At 63.1% G+C, this 22,604-nt stretch overlaps 3 protein-coding genes across 4 annotated transcripts; 1 reads left to right on the top strand and 2 right to left on the bottom strand.

The window, feature by feature from the left end:
* Positions 1-329: 329 nt before the first annotated feature.
* Positions 330-3,507, bottom strand: TNFRSF4 (TNF receptor superfamily member 4). 2 transcript variants are annotated; one of them, XM_039248435.1, is made up of 7 exons: positions 3,136-3,507; positions 2,774-2,896; positions 2,257-2,358; positions 1,819-1,885; positions 972-1,168; positions 696-800; positions 330-611 (listed from the first exon to the last, which is right to left on the bottom strand). In XM_039248435.1, the coding sequence occupies exons 1-7, from the start codon at positions 3,281-3,283 to the stop codon at positions 541-543; spliced, it is 813 nt and encodes a 270-aa protein (XP_039104366.1). In that variant the 5' UTR covers positions 3,284-3,507; the 3' UTR covers positions 330-540. The 2 variants fall into 2 exon arrangements, with proteins under 2 accessions (XP_039104366.1, XP_039104365.1); XM_039248434.1 differs by having other exon boundaries at positions 330-800.
* A 3,257-nt stretch (positions 3,508-6,764) lies between these two features.
* Positions 6,765-20,306, bottom strand: SDF4 (stromal cell derived factor 4). The gene is made up of 7 exons (XM_039248417.1): positions 20,207-20,306; positions 16,929-17,281; positions 12,828-12,964; positions 12,189-12,302; positions 8,984-9,142; positions 8,463-8,638; positions 6,765-7,408 (listed from the first exon to the last, which is right to left on the bottom strand). Exons 2-7 carry the CDS (start codon positions 17,231-17,233, stop codon positions 7,232-7,234), a joined length of 1,068 nt encoding a protein of 355 aa, XP_039104348.1. The 5' UTR covers positions 17,234-17,281; positions 20,207-20,306; the 3' UTR covers positions 6,765-7,231.
* Positions 20,307-20,502: 196 nt separating this feature from the next.
* Positions 20,503-22,342, top strand: B3GALT6 (beta-1,3-galactosyltransferase 6). Its single transcript, XM_039248288.1, has one exon. The coding sequence runs from the start codon at positions 20,552-20,554 to the stop codon at positions 21,539-21,541; it is 990 nt and encodes a 329-aa protein (XP_039104219.1). The 5' UTR covers positions 20,503-20,551; the 3' UTR covers positions 21,542-22,342.
* Positions 22,343-22,604: the final 262 nt, after the last annotated feature.

Below are 22,604 nucleotides of genomic sequence, written 5' to 3'. Positions count from 1 at the left end.
GGGCCCCAGGCCTGCTACTTGCTCCCATGGGCACGGGGGGTGCCTCAGGCCCGCTCAGGTTTAGGGTCTGGGAGGAGCAGCTCCTGGATTCCCCCAACAAGCTGCTGGGGTGTCCATCCCCCTCCAGGATGTTTATTTTGGCCCCCACGCCCCACCACAGGTGCTGGGGCATGCCCAGAGAAGGGGTGAGGGCAAGGGTCCTGGGGTCTCTGAGCGGTCAGCTTGAGCCCCCCTCTCCAGCCAGAGGCGGGTACAGTGCCAGCTCCCACTGCCCCTGGCACCACAGGTGTGCAGCCCCCAGCCTACCAGTGCCCAGTCAGAGACCCACATGTGCCAATGTCGTTTATTGGGGGGGCACCACCCTGGGCATGAAGTACACACAGCATACGTAGCAGAGCCCTGGGTGTCAGCCCAGGAGCACCTAAAACGGCGCAGGGTGGGTGGTGGGGTGTGGCGGCCCGCGCCTGGGGGCTCCCCCACTGCCCCTCGTTGTCTAGCAGACACTCTGGGCCCCTGGCCTGGGGTGGGGGCACTGGCTGCTCAGATCTTGGCCAGGGTGGAGTTGGCATCAGCCTGCTCCTCTTGGATGGGGGTCCGGAAGCTATTTCCACCTGGGGAGGAGGGAAGGGGTGGGTGGTGGGCAGGGACCTCACCCCTCGGGGAAGCGGCCCGGGCTGGGGACCCGCAGCACTCACCAGCAGGGGGCCGCCAGGCTCTGTGGTGCATGAGCAGGGCCAGTGCGGCGGCCACGGGGGCGAGCAGGCCCAGGCCCAGGCCCAGGACGGCGGCCAGCTGCGGACCTGTGGGGACGCGGGCCTGCCGGGGTGGGTCCGCCAGAGGAAGCGGTCCACCCGCCCCGGGAGGGCCCCGGTGAGGGCAGAGGGCGTCTCTCCCCTATCCCCCCTCCCCACAACCCCCTTCTCTTTTGGAGTGGGGGAGGGCCCTGCTGGGGCGAGGCCAGGCCGCCTTACCCCTGGGAGGCTCCGCAGGGGGTGTGAAGGGCCCCTGGGAGGCCCCAGGCCAGGCTGTGGTGGGCTGCGTGGTAGGGGGCCCGGCTGGAGGGCCCTGGGTCTCCTGAGGCACGGTGGCTGGCGGGCTCCTGTCCTCACACACGGCGTCTGAGCTTCGGCTGGCCGGCCGCAGTGTGCGTTTTCCAGTCAAGGTGCAGCTGAGAAGGGCAGGGGGTGCTGGTCAGCCCAGAGGTCCGCACCACCACCTCCCCTGACGCCTCCCAGATTGACTGGATGGGCCCAGTGCTGAGACAGGACCAGGGAGATATGGGGACCTCACACTGGATCACCTTGGGTGTGTTAGACTCTCGCCTCGGGGAAGGGCCAAAGACCCGCCCAGGCCCCTCTCCCCCCGCCCCCCCCCCCCAGGGAACCTCACAGCCTGCAGGGTCTCCAAGGCCACGCACCTGCTCACACCCTCATTCCCCATGTCCCCTCCCTCTGCCCCCCACACCGTCTCCTCCCAACCGGCTCCAGCCACATCTTGACCTCTCAAACCACCCGCCTGCCCTTCTCTTCCTGCTCCCACCGTGGGGTCCCCGGCTACAGCTGAGAGGGGGCCTGGGAAAGAGTCTCACACATTCCTCACTCCGGCCCAGCAGCCAGGCTGAGGGGAGGAGGCTGGCCCAGGGCTGAGCAGGCAGGCAGGGGCCGTGGTGGGGCCCTGGGTCACGGGCCATGAGGAACAGGAGTCATGAGGGGACAGGGGCCATTTGGGGGGGGGGGGGGAGAGTCGGGAGCACCCCCAGCCGGCAGCTTCCTGCTCCCAGGCCTGGCCCCTGGGTCCCCAGACCCGCAGGACACTCACTTGGTCCAGGGCTTGCAAGCCTGGTCGTCGCCCGGGGAGAAGTATCCTGCTGGGCACGGGGCACAGTCTACAACAAAGACAAGGACAGTCTCGTCCAGTGCCGCCACCCCAGGGACCTGGACGCCGCGGCCGCTGGGGGCCGGCCCTGGAGGGCCAGGCGCTCACCTGGCGTGGCCTCTGGAAGCCCCTCCCTGCCCACACTCCACCCTTTGGCCCTGACCCAGTGCCCCGCCCCACCCCCTTCCGGACGCCCGTTTGTTGGGGGAAAGGAACTTGGCCGGAGTGGGATGGGGGCACAGAGGGAAATGAGAAGCGTGATGCGGGAGACACCCCTCTTTCACAGCTCCCGAGGTCCCCACAGGCACGTGACCCTGGCCGCCCTCTCCCGGGTTCCCGCACACGCTGCCCCCCACCCGCGGCCCGCTGCCTGAGGCTCACCAACTCCGCGATCGTAACCGTCCTGGGGCTCGGTGCCCGGCCTGCAGCGGCAGACCGTGTCCTGCGTGGCTGTGCACCTCTGCTTGGGCTCGCTCCCACTTCCTGAGGGGGTCGGGTGAGGCACGCAGCTGGCAGGGAAGCCAGGGCTGCAGAGAGGCCAGAGGACCGAAGCCGAGGGTCCCCGAACCAGCAGCCCCACACACAGCTTGGCTTGCACTTCTGACTGTCCCCAGTCCCTGGAGCCCATACTCCCCTGGCCCCCGGGGCGCATCCCTGGGGCAGCCCCAGCCTCCCTTCCCACCTGCACCAGAACCCTACGTGGCCCTTGGACCCGAGGCCCATTACCCCCAAAGGCCACCTGGCAGCCACATGCTCCTCCCTGGCTCCACGCGGTCTCGGCCCCCACTGTGGTTTGGGGTTTGCGGCTCTGTGGCTCCGGGGGCCTCAGGAGAGCGCTGGGCGGGGGGCAGCGGGACACAGGTGGGGGGCCAGGGGTCAGGGCTAGGGTGGCGCTCACTCTGGTTGCACTGTGTACAGGGCTTGCAAGGCTCGTAGTTCACGGCCTCGTTGTAGAAGCCGGACGTGCACTGGCGGCACCTGGTGTCCTGGTCACGACTGCAGCGGCTCTCCATCCCGTAACCTGCAGGGCCGGGGGGTCAGACCGGCCCGCCCAGCCTCTGGCCGGCCCACTGGCCTGGGTCTGGTGCAGGCCACCCACTCTACCAGCCTGAGTCCACTAGCCCGTGACACCTGTGTCCCGAGACCCCCATCTGCACGTCCCCAGGCCTCCGCGCCCCTCCCTCTGTCCCCGTCCCCACGTGCCCCTCCCCCACCTCATCTCTGTGTCTCCCTCCCCAGTCCTGAGGCCAGGCCACTCACCTGGTGGGCACTCGCTGCAGCACTTGCCGTCTTTGGGGTAGGTGTCTCCGGTGCAGTTGAGCCTCGCCGCGGTGCCCAGCACAAGCCCCAGGAGCAGGATGGCCGAGCCAGGAGCCCTGAGCTGCCGAGCCTCCGCAAGCTTCCTCATCTCCGCCCGTGGTGCAGGAGTCTGGGGGTTTTCCTTGCAGGATGTGGCTATAAGGGCTGCGGGGGAGGGGTGGGGAGGGAGGGAGGAGGAGGGTACCAGGAGGAAGGAGGCCCAGGAAGGGCTGGCGACCCCTGACCCACGCTGGCGACCCCCTGACCCAGGCTGGGGCCAGGAGGCAGCCTGTCTGGGCAGCAGTTCTCCAGGCTGTGGGCTTCTCTTCTGCCCTGGGCCCCCGGCCCCCTCCCCTCAACTACACCTACCAACCTCGGGCTCAGACAGCTGGCGGCTGGGCACCAGCCCGGACGCCCTCCTGCAGCAGGCAGACCCCGGGGCCAAGGTGAGGACCAGCAGCCCCCCGACCCCTTCTGGGCCTGCATCTGGTCTGCACCCCCCCCCCACTCCAGACCCCTCTTGCTCCCATCGCACCAGGGAAGTGGAGCCCCTTTGGCTGGGCACCCTGGACACCCTCCTCCCCTCCGCAGCCCAACCAAGCCCCCTGGAAGAGGCTTAGTCTCAGAACCCCTCCAAAGCTTGCTCCTTCTAGGCGGCCACTCTCCCTGCGCAGGGCAGGGCCGGCCCCCCCGGGGAGCGGGTGGCTGACTGCTCCCACACGCCCCCTCCCACACACACACACACAAAAGGCCACGTTCATGCCAATCTTTGCCTCCTCACAGAAGAATGTACACAGGACATGGGTGAACTGCGGCAACATGCCGGGTCAGGAGGCAGGCCCCTCACCACCTGGACCCACGACTGGCAGCAGCTCAGGGGGAGGAAGAGCAGCGCGCCCGACTCCAGAGCACAGTCTGTGGCACAAGTGCCCAAAACTAGCTCAGGGCAAGGCAGGGGTCACACAGTGAGCGTGCGCGTGCGGGAGCTGTGTGGGGCCCGCGTGTGAGCGTGTGCAGGCGTGGAGCTGTGTAGGCAAGCACGCGAGTGTATACACAGGGGTGTGCTGCTGTGTGAGCATGTGTGTGAGCGGCTGACTGCCTGAGCACCCCAAGTGGCAGGGACTGAACTGTGTCCCCAGATTGACATGTGGAAGCCCTGATCCCTGATGTGGCTGTGTTTGGAGGTGGGGCCTGGAGGGGGGGCGGTTAGGGTTAGATGGGGTCAGAGGGCGCGGCCCTGATCCCACGGGACTGGTGTCCTTTTGGGAGAGACCCCAGGAGACTGCAGAGAGGCCCCGTGAGGACAAAGGAGAAGGCGGCATCTGCCACCAAGGAGAGAGGCCTCAGGAGAGAGCAGCCCTGCCCACGCTGGACCTGAGATGTCTGGCCCCCAGGACTGCCGTTTAAGCTGCCCCCTCCATGCTACGCTGCCCGGACGGCCACAGACCAAACGCCTGCAGGTGTGTCCTGGGTGCACCGTGTGCCTGGGAGCATGTGTGAACCTGTGTCCGTGTGGGGCGCATGTGTGTGTGTCTCACGTGCCGGGACGTGTGTGAGCACCCAGGTATGTGTTGGGGGGGGTGCTGGGAAAACCAACCATCAGCACCCGATCCGACGCCCTGGCCGGGCAGGGGCCAGCTCTGCCGCCCCCACGAACTTCAGAGACCACATCAGGCTCTCCCCGCCCTGCCCCGCCCCACACCCACCCTGGGCTCAGGGTGTCCCCACAGCACCAAGGCAACAGTAAAGACTAGAACGACGCCGCAATGATCTCACGGAGTGCGTGGCGTCCTCGGACACAGAGCCAGGTGGATCCAGGGCAGGCGGGAAGGGCCCGTGTGCAGGGCCTCTGTGGTGTGTAAAAGGGGAAGAACACACACACACACACACACATGCATGTGCACACACCAGACGAATGCGTGTGCATACATGTGTGATTTTCTCTTGCACGCTGCTCTGACACCACTGGGTGTCCTTGAGAAAGGGGACGCTATATTGTGTCATTTTTGTACCTTTCAAATCGTAACCATGAGATGAAATTAACCATTCAACAATTAATTTAAAAGTTTCAGGCAGGGGCCTCCCTTGGGGACGGGACATGAGGGGGTAGGAGCTGGAAACCCCCCTCCCCGAGAAGAACAGGTAAGAAAGCTGCGCGCCCCCGGCCCATCTGCGGGGAAATTCCTCCTGGGCTCTGCCGGGCAAGGCTGCCACAGAGGCGGCCACGGCCCACGGCAGCAGGTGCGGAGGGAGAGGCAGCTCTGCCAGGGGCAGGGGGCCACGCAGGGCCCGCCTTCCCTGTGCCTCCAAAGTGAGAGACGGGGTCCACACAAGGGAGTGGATCAGGGCGTCCAGCCAGCCGGGTGTGCGTGTGTGCGTGTGCACGTGTGCACCATCGCCCATAGGGGGTGAGAGAAACCTTTTCTTAAATTCACAGAAACAAACCGGAGCCTCTGAGGTTGAGGGAACTTGGGGTCTGGTGGGCAGCGCTCCCCTCCGGGCCACCTGCCCTCCGGCGGGGCTGCCTCCGCTGCCTGAGGCCCTGCACACCTGGCCCGAGGCCCGGGCCTTTGTCCGCAGTGACCCAAGGAGCACAGACAACTGTACATCACCCACAGGCTCCACCCCCATCCTGTGGGCCCAGCTGACCCCCCCACCCCGGGCTCAGCCCACGCCTCCTCCAAGCGTCACACACCTGCTTGCTGCTGATGCACCCGCGTGGGCCTGGCCACCACGGGGGCCCCTCCCACCACGCACTCCGTCCCTTCTCAAGTCTTTCCTCTTGTTTGCCTAGAAACCTGCCCTGGTGTCACCGCGCCCTTGTTCCTCTGCAAAAGCCCCACCCCACGCTTTTCGGAAGCGGGTCCCTGTGGCAAGGGTGGACCCACTGGCTGGGTGAACTGCCCACTGAGGAGCCACAGACCACGGGGCAAGGCTCCTGAGGGGATGGCCAGCGAGGAGGGGGGCGGCAGGGAGGGCAGACTGGGGGTGGCAGCTCAGCGGCGCGTGGGGTCAGGAACCCTCAAGACCTCACAGTTCAATGCCCTCTGCCCCCGGCGCCAGTTAAGCACTGGGCACAGCTGACCCCCAGGAAGGGCTGGGACAGCAAGCGTGAACTGCAGGTCTGGTGGGACCTCAGCCAACACCCCCCTCCTGTCCCCAGGCCCTGGCCACTGGCTCAGCGAGACTCTGGGCCCCTTGGCCGCCCCTGCTCTGTCCCCCACAACCAGCCAGGCTGGGGGCTCCGAGGCTGCTCTCAGTGGCCTCCTGCCTCCTCCCCTCGGCCCCTCCCCTGAGGGCTTGTCCTTAGACCTTCCTGCTCTACCAGAAACTCCGCTTCCCTGGCCCCCCCACCCCTCCCAGGGGATCACACCCAGACCCTCGGCTCCCTGCGAAAGCCGTCTCCCACGAGCTCCCAGACGTCCCCGTTGCCGGTAAACACATCCGTCACATGCAGCTGGTCCTTCCCGCACCTGCCTGACCAAACTCTCTGTTCTCACCAAATCGCCCACCTCAAAAGCGCTAAGTGGAAGCCACCTAGCCACAAATGTTCCAAAATCGTTGTATGGGCTTAAAAAAATAAAAGAAGCTGGGAGAAAAAGGCAACTATATTTTAAAGTAAATTCATAAGATTCTTGTCACAAGTGTTTGTGTTTTTGGAGACCAGACATCCTGACAGCCCCTCCCCAGCGCCCCAGGAAGGGCAGGCACCCCTAGCGGCTGGCTACCAGCAGCACATTCGAGCACGATCTCCACCGCTCGGTTTTCAAGGAAGCGGCAGGAGCCACGTTACGTCCCACGGGTGTGGGGAGCCCACAGGGCGCCACTGCGGTTGGTGCCTTCGCACAACAGCACCCGCTTCTCAGAAGTGAGACGCGGCGGCACGTGGGGCCCCGCGTACGGGGGCGGCCAGCCCACGGCCCACCTCGGGGGCTCAGGCCTGCTCAAGCACACGTATAAGGAGCCCGGACCCTCAGCCTCGGGTGGCAGGGAGGAGGGAGACTTCCAGGAGGGGCAGGCCGGCGAGGTGCGGGGGGAAGGCCACAGGGGCGCAGGCTCAGAACTCCTCGTGCACGTTGCGGGCGTAGTCCATCAGCTTGCTGCCCGTGAAGAACTCGCTGTACTTGAGGACCTCCTCAGGCTCCAGGTGGTGGTTCTGGTTCTCGTCGGCGATGGCGATCATCTGCTTGGCCTCGTTAAGGGCGTTGTACTCGTTCATGGGGTCCATGTAATCCTACGGCAGCCGCGGACACTGCGTCAGCACCGCGGCCCTGGCCGCCGGGGCCCTCCCCCACTCACCCACTCCCCGGCGGCACTGGGGCCCCTAGACCTCAGGCGCCATCGTCACTACGGTGCGTGGTGACACAGCTGAGACCCCCCCCCCACCCCGAGGCGGAGGCCCCCGCCCCACATGGATGCCTGGCCGGCGAGCTCAGCACCTTGTGCCTCAGGGAGGCGGCAGCAGGGCTTGAACCCTCTAAACAGCCACAGAGAGCAAATCCTTGTTTAAAACCCCCCCACTGGCTGAGAGCACAGAAGCAGCAAGAAGGGGATAGAGGTGTGTTCCTGAATGTTCTGGAATGAAGACATCAGGCTGCAAGTGGCTCAAGGCCAGGCAGCCTTCACCTGTTCAGGTGCGGGAGACTCACTACCTCCCCGTCCTCGCCAGGGAGCCCCTACCACAGGAGGGGGGAAGCTCTCCTGGAGCGCAAGAAGCCTTGCGTGGCACCCCCCAGGGCCTGACAGCAGGTCATGCGGGGCACAGACAAAGGCAGGGACATGGACCAAATCAGCCACCGTTCGATCCTTGAACCAAGGTGTCTGTCCGCCAGGTATCAGCAGGGATCAGAGAATTCTGGGGTGCAACAAATGAGTCATCCAGCAATGGGAAAAAACAAGCCCACACGGTACCAGTGAAAACACTTCAGGGGAAGATGGTGGATTCCAACGCGGCCCACGGCCCACTGGGGAGTGGCTCCTTGGAACCTCGAGAGGCTAAGACATCCCAGACACCCCGAGCAGGGGGCAGGCAGAGGCACACCACTGGGCTCCCTGTTTTTCCACTCGAATCCTCTCTGAGCGTCAAAGGCGACCAGGCTGGTGGGGTGGAACACCCCCTGCCACCACCAGGGAGCCTGTAGCCATCAGACGCCAGCCCTGCCCACTTCTAGGTGCCACTGAGTGACCTGTCCCAGCTGGACCGGTGCCGCCTCCTTTCCACTGCAGCGACTCAGGGCCCTGTGTCCAACGCCAGGGGTGCTCCCACGCCCCCCATCACCCGCGCGCACCTCCAACTCTGCCATGGTCACGATCCCGTCGTGGTTGGCGTCAATCAGTTCCTCAAACTCTTTTTTCCGGTCTCTGACCCAACTGTCGTCAATGTCCTGGCCCTGCTGGTTCTCCACTGTGCCCGCGGGCAGAGAGATGAACTCGGGCAGCGAGAGCTGCTTGTCGCCGTCCTGGTCTGCAGGACAGAGGTGCGGACGCTCAGACCCCAAGTGGGCTCGCGACCACCCAGGCTCACCCAGAAGAAAGTCAACCAAACAGGTCTGCTACCGAATTTTTAGCCTGTTAAATTTTACCCTAAACAGGTACGTCTCACATGACCTGCCCAGGAGCCTGGCGGAGGTCAGATGGCACAGGGCAAGCCCTGACCTTCCCTCACCAGGGGGCCACACAGCCTCGGAGACCCCCCGGCCAGCCCCTGGCAGGAGGGTCGCTGCAGGTGCCACAGGCCCTGCCCTCCAGCCCAGCTGCCCTTGCCCCCCACCCCCACCCTGGGGCGCTAGGGCCATGGGTGGGGCCTCACCCAGGTCCCGGACAATCTCCTTGACCATGAACTTGAGCATGCCACGGCTGTGCTCGGGGTGAAGGAAAGACAGGAACTCGTCCTCGGTCAGCAGCAGGTCTGAGGGGGGGTTGTCCGCCTGGTACCACCGGTCCTTCAGGTTCTCCAGGACTTCCTGTGCTGAGAGAGGCACCTCCGTGAGGACCGAGGCCCCCGCGCACCCGCATGCCCCCGGCCCCCCGGGAGAGCGCTGGGGCCCGCTGCCCGCGTAGGAGGGCCAGCTCAGGACACCGCAGCGAGGGAGGCCGAGCTCGGGCCTCAGGGAGGCAAAGGGTACAAAGCTGGCAGACAGACACAGACCCTCATCCCACAAGATCCAGACACCTCCCCCCCAGACACAGACAGCTCCTCAAATACAGGTGCTGACCCCACTCCAGACAAAGCCCTCCCCACAGTCCCCCCCCCCCCGCCCCGGCTCACTGTTGTTGTTCGCTCCCCAGGAGCAATGGAAAGCACAGTATAGGCTGACTCACCCTCCCGCACACCTAAAGGAACAAAGCACAACCTCGCTCCTTTCCATCTCCTTCACGTGCGCTGTACATGGAGAGTAGGGCCCTGGAGGAAAACCCAGCTTCCAGATATGACTCAAGCATCCCCCGCACACTCTCACTACATCCCTACTCTCCCTCCGTGGGAAGGCCCGCAGCCTCGCAGGCTCAGGGGCGGTCCAGGGCGAGGCCAGGCGAGGGGGAAGGGCTCAAGCACGAGGCCGGCCTGCACCCGCGCCACCGTCACTGGGAACGGGGACCCCCAGGCCCTGGCACATCGCAACAGGGGACACGGCTGCAGCCCACACAGCACCTGTCATCTCAAGTCTTAGAGCCTTCTGATGAACAGAAGATCCCACGGTGACCTACTTTTAATGGTGAATCCACTTAAAGGAAAGTGGGGTGACCGGTGGCCACCTCCCTGTGTGGGGCCGAGACTGACGGGGTCAGCACAAACTTGCCCCATCGGCCCATGGGCTGCAAGGAGCACCTGACCTGGAGAAAGGTCTATGCAGCTGGAGCCACTTAAGGGTCTTGGGGTGAGGTCACCAGGCACTGAAGGTGGGCATGGAAACCAGCATGAGAGACTGAGGCAACACCACCGCAGCAGGGATGCCGGCGGCGCCAGAAGCTGGAGGGAGGCCGGGCGCAGACCCCTGCAAGCCCCACGAGCCCACAGCCACCTGCCGAGTGCAGGCCCCCGGAGGAGGCAGACCACCACGTGGGGCCCCTCACGCCTGCCTGCAGCCCCGGCTGGCCCGCCCCCGGCCTCCCAGGCCCTCTGCACTGCGCCTCACCTGCAGTGCCCCACCCAGACAGAAGAAGGGAACACGGACCTTGAGATACGTGCTGAGGTGACAGAACTCACGCCCCTGAAGGACGGGTCTTGACCCCAGACACACCCAAGGGAAAGGCACTGAAGACAGACTAGCTCCGGAGAGGGGCAAGGACAGGGGGCCAGCAGCCCAAGCCGCAGCGGGCACCGCAGAAGCCAGTGCCAAGTCACCAACGCTGGCAGAGGGCAGAGGCCCCTCGGGATGCCCAGACGCCTCCAAGTTACACCTTCGGGGGACAGCCAGAACCTCAGGACAAACCATGAGAACACACAGCACAAACAGATACGAAAAAGGGAAACCATTTCAGGAAAAAAGTAGTAATGTCCAAGGTACAGGGTTTAAAAGGGACAGAACGGGAACGTGGATGACCTCCGGGGAAGCGGGAAAGGCCGGCCGGCGTCACAGGACGTCCAGGAGCCTCTGTGCTGTGTACCTTGAGGCCCTTCTACGTTACACATTCCCCATGGACGGACTGAGCAGGAAAAATAAAGGCATGAGACATTAACAAGGTGCCCCTGACAGGCGGCCCTCCAGGAGTCAGCTGGAAACTCAGACACTACCAGACGCTGCAAGAAAAGGAAACTACAGACTGGAGTCTCTCATGCAAAAATGCGCCACAAAATATCCACAAATTGAATCCAAAAACACAAGAAGAATTACATCCCACGACCAAGTGGGGTTTACCCCAGGTACGCAGGACGATTCAACATCCAAAAAACAATTAATACAATCATCACCTCAACAGGCTGGAAAAGAAGAATCATATGACCTTACCAGCACAGAAAAAGCATTACACACGATCCAACACCCATTCGTGAGCCAAACTTTCAGCAAACAAGGAACAGACAAGAACTTCCTCAACTTAACAAAGAACGTCTACAAAACCCTACAGCCCATGTCATGCTCAGCAGTGAGGAAATTGACACTTTGCCTCAAAGATCAGAACAAGAAAAAGGTACTTTTCAACACGGTACGGGAAATTCCAGCCAATGTGATAAGATAGGAAAAGGAAATTAAAGAGGTGCCTGGGGGCTCAGTCGGTTAGGCACTGACTCTTGATTTCAGCTCAGGTCAGGATCTCTCAGGTTGTGAGTTTGAGCCCCTTCATCGGGCTCTGTGCTCGCTTCAGACCCTCTGTCCCCGCTCTCTGCCCTTCCCACGTTAGTGCACACATTCTCTCCCTAAAATTAAACATTAAAAAATAAATAAACAAACACAAAAGAAAGGGAGGGATGTTAGAGACACCCAGACGGGGGGAAAGAAATACACTCTCTTGCTTCACAGACGTCACACCTGCCTGTACAGGAAACCAAGAAATGCTGACAAAGACCTGGAACCACTAAGCAGTTGCATCAAGACCACAGGACAGAAGTTACGCGGGAAGGCCAGTCACACTCCTCGCTGTGCGCGGGCTTCAAGACTACAGGAAAATTACACACAGAAAGCAGGTATGGCTGCCGTCCTGACACAGGACACGGGGTCCAGGCCTAGAAACACGCACTCTGGCACAGGCAGGGGCACCCACCGTTCATCTGGGGACACAACGGCAGTGAACAGCTGTGGCCGGGAGGACACAGCAGCAGCCTTCACCAAGCAGAGGCCGCCAGCACACTCACCTGAGCAGCTGGCAGACACGCGACAAACAGGGACCACGTCGTGGGCACAAAGATGCCGCAGAGAAACTCCCACGCACGCACATCCGCCAAGAGAAGACACGATGGGACAAGGGAGGGGATGGTGGCCCCCGCCTGCAGGAGGAACGGGACACGCCGGGCCCCACCCGCCTCCCCCTGCGGCCCCGCCCCTCCCCCTCCAGGCTTGCAGCAGGGCCTGGGTGCTCACTCTCCTCGTCGACCTTCAGCTCCTCGCCATTCTTTATCTTTTCCTCAACTTCTTTCTCGCTGTGGCCTTTGCTCACCAGAAACTTCACCTTATACTCGTCCCATGACACACGGCCTAGAAGAAACGACCAACTGCTAGGGTTGTTGGACAACGGACAGTCTGACACAGATGCGTGCAGGGGCGCCTGGCTGGGGCCGTCAGTTAAGCATCTGATTCGTGGTTTCAGCTCAGGTCACGATCTCACGGTTTGGGAGTTCAAGCCCCGCTGAGCGGTCAGGACAGAGCCTGCTGGGGATTCTCGCTCTGCGCCCCTGCCCCACTTGCACGCACGTGCGCGCACAGAGTCTCTCTCTCTCTAAATAAATAAATAAATAAGTAAACTTACAAAAAAAATAAAGGACAAATCCATGAAAAGAGGTATGTAATTGTTTTCAGATGCCAGGCAACTACAGGAGCAGAAGCAGCGGAACGGCCAGACCCCGGCCTGAAGCCCCAGCCCGTCCCCTGCACCCCGTCCTCGCCCGCAGGGGACACGCAAGCCGGGAGGCCTGTCTCGTGGGCAGTGGCGGCGGGCACCCCACATCCTCTGCCCTCTGCGCACCGCCCCCCTCCTGGCAGCCGGAGTCCCATCGGCCATACCGTCGCCATCGGGGTCCACGGCGCGGAAGTGCACCTTGCTCTCCTCAATGGCCTCCTGGAAGTGCTCTGCTGTCTTCTCCATGATCCAGCGCTGCATCTCCCTGGCGCTGATCCTCATGTCCGTGTTCACGTCCACCCTGCGGGCAGAGGGGCGACATCAGACCAGGTGGGCCGACGGACGCACTCAAGGATGGCGGGCAGGGCTCCACCGCCATGAACAGGGACACACTCTACCCAACGGTGGTGCCGGAGGCGTCAGGGCACATTGGGGGCGGCAGGGAAGGCTGGCGTTTGCTCTGCAGCTGAAGCCCAGCACCACTTCCCCAACCGTCCGGGGGCCACGGTGGGCTCTCGGCAGGCCGCACGGTCAACCCAGATGCTGGGGCCCAGACCAGAGCGGTGAAGCCAGAGCAGGGTCATGTTCCAATGGCGGGTGCAGATGCCTAGATGGAGAAGCAAATGTGGCTTGTACACGTGTGTGCACGGGTTAGCACACTCCCATGCAAGCATGAGTTAGCAATACTCACGTGCACTGACTAGTGCACACACGTGTACACATGTCAGGACATGTGTGCATGACACCTACAAATGCACACGTTAGTACGCATGCACACGTCAGCCAGCTCGTCCACCGACGAGACCCAGGCAGCGGCGCCGGCGGCAGGCGCACACCGCCCCGGGGCCCGGGCCTCGACACCGCCCTCCGGTGAAAGGCACCGGGGCCCCCAGGGGAGGCGGCCGCACAGCAACACGCACCTGGAGCCGCCGGCAGTGCCAGGAAGTGAGGCGGTGCCCCCCAAACAGACCCATGCAGGACCCCCCCCACCTGCCAAGGCTGGGGCCAGGGCAGCAGCACAACCGCAGTGCTGGACGGCACCCCGGGTGCACGACGAACACCCAGGAGCCCCCGCTGGCGGAAGGGGCCACCGATCAACATGCGCACGTGGGGGACACGTCCTCCCTCCGGGTTCCAAGTCCGACAGCGCCCCCCTCCCCCCACGCACCGGGAGGCACAGCTCCATTCCCACCCTGCAGGGAGCAGTGACAACGGAGCCGCCCCGGAAGACAGAGGGACACCCGGCGGGCACCACCCGACCCAGGTGACCGGGCCCACGTGACCCCGACAGGCTGTGACAAGAGGGCCACCCCACCTCTGGGGTGTCCTTTCCCGAAGCCACAACCTCCCTCTGACCGCGAGGAAACACAACAGACAAACCCGGCACCTGTGCGGTCCGCCCCAAACCGTCAAGGTCATGACAAAGCAAGAGAGTCCCAGACACAGCACACCCCAGAGGGGACAAAGGAGCTGTGACGCTCAGCGCAGCGTGGGACCCGGACAGGGACGCTGGGGACCTGAGTGACATCTGCGACTGGGGGGTAGGCGACAGGAACACAGCACTCTTAGTTCTGACAGAGGCACCGCGCTCACCTCAGTGTCCGGGTCTGGGGAAACCGGCCGTCTTCAACACTTTTCCGTAAATCTCATATTCTTCCAAAACAAACAGCTTATTTCAGAAATGTTGTGGCAACATTACTTTCATCAAAACCAGACCCTGAGGCCACACGTGACTTGGGCAGGGGACCAAAAAGTCCATGTGGAAGCCACGGCCACGAGGGGCAGTGAGAGAGATTCGAGGCTCCCTGCCTGTGACCCCACAAAATCGGGGACGCCACTCGGGACAGACACAGCCATGCCTGAGAGACGAACGAGCAGCAGCTGGCGTGTGAGCCGGCGCGACCCGGTTCCGCCTGGCAGCGACTGGCTGCGGGCCCAGTTTTCTGCACTTTGGGTGACGTGTTCTCAGCATCGTGACCCCTGAGCACACGCCACCTCTCCACACCGCAGGGCCCCTCGTGGCTGCATGCACACAGGTGCCCAGGAAGAGAAGGCCCAGGTATGGCCCGGAAGACCCCCACACACACACAGACCCCTGCATACCCAGCCCTCAGAGCCCCTGGTGTGAGCCCCAGGTGGGCTCTGGACACAGCCCCAGCCCTCACGCTCCCGGCCTTGCTGCAGCACAGGCTCCCTCAGTATCGCTGTCCGATACCCACCCACGTCCCAACCGGGTAGGGAACTAACCCTCAACGTTTAGAACGTACGCAACAGCAGGAAAGTGTCCCGCCTCCCCACCGTGCGCCTCGCTCCTTCAGGACCCCGCTCCAGTGTCACCCACCTGCCCCTGGCACTGAGTTTCTGGGCGAATCCACCCTCTCTGGATTCTGCCCCACTGCCGTCACCGGTAGGCCTTGCCTGGCCCCTCTGGCGGCCCCTTCCTCCCGGAGCCCTCGGCCCCTCCACTAGACCCTCCAGGCCCCAACGCACAGAGGTGCCAAGGGCTCTGAGGCACAGAAGCAGGGCCAGGAGAACCTGCTGTTGGTCCAAGAGCTGAATTTGAATCTGTTTGGATGGAAGATCTTATAACAGGTAAGATATTCACAGGTCCAAAGTCCCAAGGGCACCTCAGGGCCCAGGGTGGAGCCACCCTCTCTCCCGAGGATGCCCAGGGCAGGCCTGGGTAGATCCCCTTACCTGGGCGTTTTCAGCCCAAAGACTGACTGTGGGCATACACTTGGCCCTGGCCCACCAAGTGGTGCAGACCATCCTCTCCAGGCTGCCGGGAAGGTGGTTCTCAGTGGGGATCTGGGTGCTCCCAACAGATTCCTGGGAAGAGCCCGGCGCCCTCCACGTGATCTGGCAGCGCCCACCTCTGTCCTCGGTCTCAGCCAGCCCAAATGCCCCCAGCTCCTGCCCCCAGTGGGCAGCCCACCTGCTACTCCCCCTGCCCCTCCCTGCATCCGGTGCACAGAGCGCCCCTCACTGGCGGGCTTCCGGGATCCACCTCTCTCACCAAGCCCCATCCAGGGAAACCCCATCAGGGTGCCATGGAGACAAAAGAATGGGCACCCCAACCTTGCCGCCTCCATCTGACCACCAAGAAGGAGCCACGTGCCACCTGGTGGCTCAGTTCCCAGCTTTCCTCTGTCCACTGGAAGCAGCAAAGTTCACTCCAAAGATAGTAGTGAAGTCCGTATGCTGGACAAGGCTGTGGCACACTGCACAGCTGACAGTCACCCGTCCCTCCTGGGTGGCATCCGAGGGGGCCGCACAGGAAAGCAACGTGCTCCTACGCCACAGCCTCCTGGTGGCTTCTTCCTCCTCACCTCTGAACCCCACAGGCCCTGGTCTGGCCACGGTCCTCTATCTGGACCTCTCACCCAGCGTCCAGACCTGGCCTTCTACGCCGAGGACACATGCACGCCTGCTGGCTGCCTCTCGTCACCCCTGCTAGATGACTGGGGCACCTGACGCCTCTGCTCAGCAGCAGGGGCCTCACACCCACCCTGCCCTTCCTCACCTCCACCTGCACCTGCTTAGTCTCCACCCACCCCTCTCTGGGCAAAACCCGCCACGCCCTTCTGCACACCCTCTCCCTCTGCCCGCCCCGCTGGCCTCCACCTGTACTCCGCCCTCTCCCACCCTGTCCTACAAGTTGACAGCAAACACAGGGTCCCGGGACTTCTCACCATGCCCGGGAAGCAGGGCTCTCAACGCGCCCTCGCGCAGGTGAGGAAGCTGAGGCTGGCAGGCTCAGGAAACAGCCCAGTCCAACGGCCCAGGGCCTCCTCCTGAGCTCATGCCCGGGCCATGAGGCCCCTCTCCTCCCTCGGAGGTTCCAATGCCCCCCAGCCATGTGACCTCTGTGTGTGCTCGCAGCCAGTGCACGTGGCCTGTGCGTGTGTGCACAGCCTGTGTGACATCTGTGTGCACTCAGAGTGGCTCCCACAAGAAAGTTAGCCCCATGACCAAGCTCCTCTCCGTCTCCTTCCTGGAACTGAGAGCCATGCATCCTGGGTCCTGGGAGCCATGCATCCTGGGTCCTGGCACAAGACTGTGTCACCACGGTACCCTGGGAGCCTGGAACTCACCAGGCCCATGCCAGGCAGGAAGTGCCCTAAGGTCCTGGGTCCCTGCCACCTGTGACCCCAGCCAGCCCCAGCACATGGCGTGCATGGGCTCTGGCCACACTAAGTGCCAGGTGAGCAAATCAGTTAGGTCCTAACTGCCCCCCACCCCCCACCCCGGGCCTGGGCACCTACTTGGAGAAGATGACCATCAGCTTCCTCCTGCTCCTCCGTGGCTCCGCATCCTCCTCAAACCCGTCCATGTCCTTCCCCAGGAAGACCTCCTGGTGGAAGTCTTTGTTGAGGTGCCCATCCATCTCCAGCTTCACCCCATTCAGGTGGTCTGGGGGCACGATCTCATGCTCCTCCCTGTTGCCTGCCCTCTCCCGAGCAGATGAGTGGTTGGCAGGCCGGGCAGACACATCCATCAGAAGGATGACCCCCAAGACCCAGAGGCAGTGAGAAGCCAGGCCACAGAGGGAAGGCTGCCTGGATGCCATGGCCACCTGGGTCCGGACTTCAGGATGTCCCGCGAGTGCGGCCAGCAGCTGGGGAGAGAGGGGCGGGGCAGGTGAGGAAGGGGGGCCTGGGGTCACAGCCTTCCCACCACCCCAGGCCCTGCAGAAAGCCAACAGCCCGTGGCTGCCAGTCCCCAGCATTAACGGCCTACAAAGAGAACACAGCCATCGTTTAGGGGAGACTCAGCAAATACTTCACCAAAGAAGTGTTTACTTACAACGTGAAACAGAAGTTCTGGCTTGACAGGATCCATACTAGACATACTATTTTTTTTTTTTCGAAAGATGCTGGGTTTCCAGCTCTCATCTCTCTTACTCGGATGAAGTGGCCCCATGTCGAGAGCCGCCCAGCACCACTAGGCCTGCCCCTTCCAATGGCTACAGCGGGCCTAACAGCCTCTCTCCATCCCTTCTGCCACCGAGACTGACCCCAGAGACGTGGTAATTCACTCTCCAAATCCCAACTCAGCCTTTGTGAGCTCTGTGAACTTGGCTAAGTTTCCTGACCTCCCCAGCCTCAGTTTCCCCCTTGTAACGGGAGGCCCCTCCCCCACCCTGGGGCTTTGTGAGGACTGAGCCTGGTGCCAGTGCAAACGCCCAAACCCACCTAGAAGGGCACCAGCCCCTTCCCACCTTCCCACCTCAGTGACCTCTGCAGATGTGCACACACGCACGTGCACGCACAAGGCACATACGTGTAAGTGTGCGCACATGTACCCCTATACATGTTTGTGCACACGCACCTCCACATGTACACCTACATATACGTGCATGTGAGCGCACCCACGTTCTTGCTCGTGTTCACACAGGACCACCAAGACAGCGGCACCAGGAGGTCTGTCATCCCAGGTGGGCCTTGGCCTGGCAACGGTGAACCAAGGCCACCTTCCTGTCCACGTCACCACATTAAGGATCCCAGGGCCACTAACACTCGGCCATCGCAGCCTTCTCCCACATCTGCTCCCTTGCATGGGCCCGCCTGCCTTCCCTCACCCTCCAGGTGCCTCCAGATTCCCTCTGGCCGGTGGTGGGACAGGGCACAGCTGCCCGGCCACCTGCCCGCCCACCCGCGTGGACACTCGCATTGCACACTTCCCAAACAGGGCTCTAGCTCCTTCTTGCGCCTGATGTAGCCTGGTCGTCGCGGGTGCGGCTGAGACCCTCCCCTCTTCTGGCAGTCTTTCCATGGAGGAGCAGCTGAGGGAAGCCCAGGGGTGGCGGGCCCTGGACACACCCACCGCAGGCCAGGGAGCCATCTGCCGCCAAGCTGCGGCAAAGCAGATGCCTATGCTGTCCAGCGGCACGGCCGCCACACCACAGCCTGAGGGCACACAGCCCTGGCTGGCCAGGCCACACTAGCGGACGTCACCTCTTGCTTATTCGATGCTTCCTTTTCAGCCTAACTGCTCCTGACTGGCATTATCCTCCTGACAGGTGATGCCTCTGTGCGTTAATCTTCTGAACCTGGGTCCTACCTGGGCCCTTCAACAAGCCCCTGCTCTCATGTGTCTCACCCCTCTGAGGGAGCACCTCTCACAGGGCAGCGGACATCCCTCCTCCCAGTGCCTGCCACCTCTCCACAAGCAGCTGTCCCATGGTGTTCTCTGTACTGTGACTGCCCCTCAATCGCATCTACCAGAGCGTCACACCCTCCCCCACGTCACCATCCCAAGAGCCGTCACACCGCCTAGCAGGCACGCCACAGAAGTGAGTGAACACATGCAGGTATTTCTGCCACACTGCAATACGCGTGCTCCTGAAAACATGAGCGCCCTGCAACAGCGTACAATAAAGAGCCCGGGGCCCATGGGAACAGAGCAGGGCACGTGACTCAAAACCGACATGGCTGTATGTAAACAGACCACGAAGAAGTGGTGCCTGGCGGGGAACCCACAGCCCCAGCAAGCACATCACAGGGTATTAAGTGGAGATGCTGTGCAGGTGCCAAGGAGACGCAGAGGGGCCGCCTGAAGGTGGGCCTGGGAGGAAACGCAGCCTGCAGTCACCAAGGCAGGGAGCCCGCGACACAGGTGCTCATGCTGGGTTTCCTTCCAGTGGCCTGGACGGCGTCCTTTCCTGCTGGAGTGTGACTCCGGTGCTGTGTCCCAGCTCTCCTGGCTAGGAAAGTGGCGCACAAACCCAGAGGACTTTCCCCTGACGTTACTATAACCCTTACTGACTGTGGCCGTAAAAACACATACCGTGTCCAAACACACTGTACTTTGCTCCTTGAAAGAGCAAGATCAATTCTCCGCCTATCTTCATGGGTGGTACGCTACGTTCTGTACAAAAAGCAACCCCAAGATAACTGAACAGACACCACGAGGTCAAGTGACACTTCCTCCTCTCGCTTATGACAATTACCTATCTTGGAAAGTACAACAGGAGCAGCATGGCTGAATATCTCAGTCAACTGCTCAATTCCTCGTCCTCTGCCTGCCCCACCAGAATGGATTTCAAAGGGCAGGGGCTTTGTCCCTTGACTAGGGAATCCCCCTCCGGTAGAAACGACATCAGTGGAGGGTGGTAACGCCACCCCAGGGTGCCCAGCTTAAGTGGAGGCGACACTTCTTGGCCACCCTGGGGTGTCCGTTCTGGCGAACCTGTATCTCTTGCCGATCAAAACGCAAACCTTATTCCGACAGCTCTGTCCCGGTTTTAGGAGTCCCACTAATAGTCTTCCTAACAACTGTCACTGGCTGGACAGGAAATCCAGGGCTTTACAACCATCATTTCAAATCTTCACCAAGTCCTACCAATTAGGGCACCTTTTACAGACGAGGGGAGGGAGGTCACCTCGCTGGTAAATAGCGGGGTCCACCCCACTCCCCTGCCGACCTGTCTCCCTCAGCCTCAGTTTCCCGGCAGGATCCGTCGGTGTGGGCAGAAAGGGCAGGGGCCCAGGGTCCAGCGTCTGCGGACCTCCCGACGCCCCGCCCCGGGGCCCTCACTCACCGGCCTCCCTCCCCTCGCCCAGGATCCGCCGAGCGGGGCCCGAGCGCCCGTGACGCCTCCAACGGGACGCGCCTAGGCCGCAGCCATCTTTCTTCCGGGAAGAGGCGGACCGGGAACGGCGCGCGCGGGCGCGACCCCACGGCGACGACGCTGGTGCCGCCATCTTTCCCCCGGGCGGAAGTGGCCGCGCGGCCTTCCCGGGGCAACCAACGAGAAGGGCGCGCGTGCCCACGTGACGGGCGGCCACGTGACGGGCATCCCCAAGCCCTCCGCCTCCACCGCGGGGGGGACGCGGCCTGCGCGCCGGCCTCGGAGCCTCGGGCGCCTCCCGCGCGCGCGCGCGCCATGAAGCTGTTGCGGCGCGCGTGGCGGCACCGGACGGCGCTGGGCCTCGGCGGCCTGGCGCTCTGCGGCGCCGGGCTGCTCTACCTGGCCCGCTGCGCCGCGGACGGCCCCCGCCCGCCACCCGGCCGCAGCCCCGCGCCCGCCGGGCCCGCACGCGCCGCCGCCTTCCTGGCCGTGCTGGTGGCCAGCGCGCCGCGGGCGGCCGAGCGGCGCAGCGTCGTCCGCGGCACGTGGCTGGCGGCGGCGCGGCGCGGCGGCCCGGGCGACGTGTGGGCGCGCTTCGCGGTGGGCACGGGCGGCCTGGGCGCCGAGGAGCGGCGCGCCCTGGAGCGCGAGCAGGCGCGGCACGGCGACCTGCTGCTGCTGCCCGCGCTGCGCGACGCGTACGAGAACCTCACGGCCAAGGTGCTGGCCATGCTGTCCTGGCTGGACGAGCACGTGGCCTTCGAGTTCGTGCTCAAGGCGGACGACGACTCCTTCGCGCGGCTGGACGCGCTGCTGGCCGAGCTGCGCGCGCGCGAACCCGCGCGTCGCCGCCGCCTCTACTGGGGCTTCTTTTCGGGCCGCGGCCGCGTCAAGCCCGGGGGCCGCTGGCGCGAGGCCGCCTGGCAGCTCTGTGACTACTACCTGCCCTACGCGCTGGGCGGCGGCTACGTGCTCTCGGCCGACCTGGTGCACTACCTGCGCCTCAGCCGCGAGTACCTGCGCACGTGGCACAGCGAGGACGTGTCCCTGGGCGCCTGGCTGGCGCCGGTGGACGTCCAGCGCGAGCACGACCCGCGCTTCGACACCGAGTACAAGTCCCGCGGCTGCAGCAACCAGTACCTGGTGACCCACAAGCAGAGCCTGGACGACATGCTGGAGAAGCACCAGACGCTGACGCGGGAGGGCCGCCTGTGCCGGCAGGAGGTGCAGCTGCGCCTGTCCTACGTCTACGACTGGTCCGCGCCCCCCTCGCAGTGCTGTCAGAGGAAGGAGGGCATCCCCTGAGCTGCGGCCGCCGCCCGACGGTGCGGGGCAGCGGCTGAGGCGGCCTGGCGCGGGCACAGCCGACGGGTTCTGGCTGGTTGTCCAGCAGGAGCCCAGCCCTCCAGGGGACCTGGTTTCTGCGGCCACCAGCGCAGGGTTTGCAGGCAGACGCCAAGCGTCGGTGGACAGCTTGCGGGTCCTCACTCCACTGCGCCCCGAGGGCCGTGCACCGGGGCGGCCACCACAGGGCCTGGCTCGGGAGCCTCTCGTTCTGGGTCTGGGAGAGCCCTGGGGCGTACCATCGCGACACCTCATGTCCAGGTAGAAACGTCTCGTCCCTGGATCGCGGCCAGCATCGGCCTGGCTGTGCAGATGCCCAGCCTTGTAGCCGTGCCCCAACCTGTCCGTTCGCCGGCCTCTCCTGAGGTGGAGGCAGGTGTTGAGAGGCCGGCGCTGACGGGCACTTGGGGACCCTGACCGCAGAGAAAGAATCTGGACTCGTTCAGGGGCGGGGACTGTGTCCCGTCAGGCATCCTGTGGTGACTGTCCACGTAGGAACTTGCAGGGCCAAGAGCCGTGGCTGCAGGGAACTGACTCTCAGGCCCTTGCATGTTGCCACTTCGCTGCGTTGCACTCCCGTGGCTTTTAATCAAAACTGCTGTAGATTTATTGAGTTAGGTTACCTCCTTTCACGTTTCACATTGGAACTGTTTGTCACGTGTATGTCCAAGATTTAACTCGGTGTTATTGTTACTTAGCTTCAGTGTTATCTTGGTCTGTGTTGGTCCAGAGTGAACTTGTGATAAATGTGATTCGGCACCAGCCTGCGACTTATAAATATTGTAAATTTGTGTAGATAAGAGTTTAAGTTGGGAGCGTGTGGGTCTCGGTATTTTTTAAATTATTTAAGGGAAGACTTTTCTATTAGAACTTGGAATTTGTGGATTAATCTGTTTTTACAGCTTGAGTTGCAGACCCGTTGCTGCATGTGTTTAAACGTGGAAGAATTCTAAAACTGTCCATTTCTCTTTCCAGTTTACACTGGGAAGTCAGTCCCATTGTCTGGATCTGAAAAGACTCCTTT

Source organism: Hyaena hyaena, unplaced genomic scaffold (genome assembly GCF_003009895.1).
Source record: "Hyaena hyaena isolate Hyena2069 unplaced genomic scaffold, ASM300989v1 scaffold_308, whole genome shotgun sequence".
In the NCBI taxonomy this organism is placed as follows: Eukaryota; Metazoa; Chordata; class Mammalia; order Carnivora; family Hyaenidae; genus Hyaena; species Hyaena hyaena.
The sequence above is the reverse complement of the archived record's forward strand: the minus strand, read 5'-3'. Positions and strand labels throughout refer to the sequence as shown.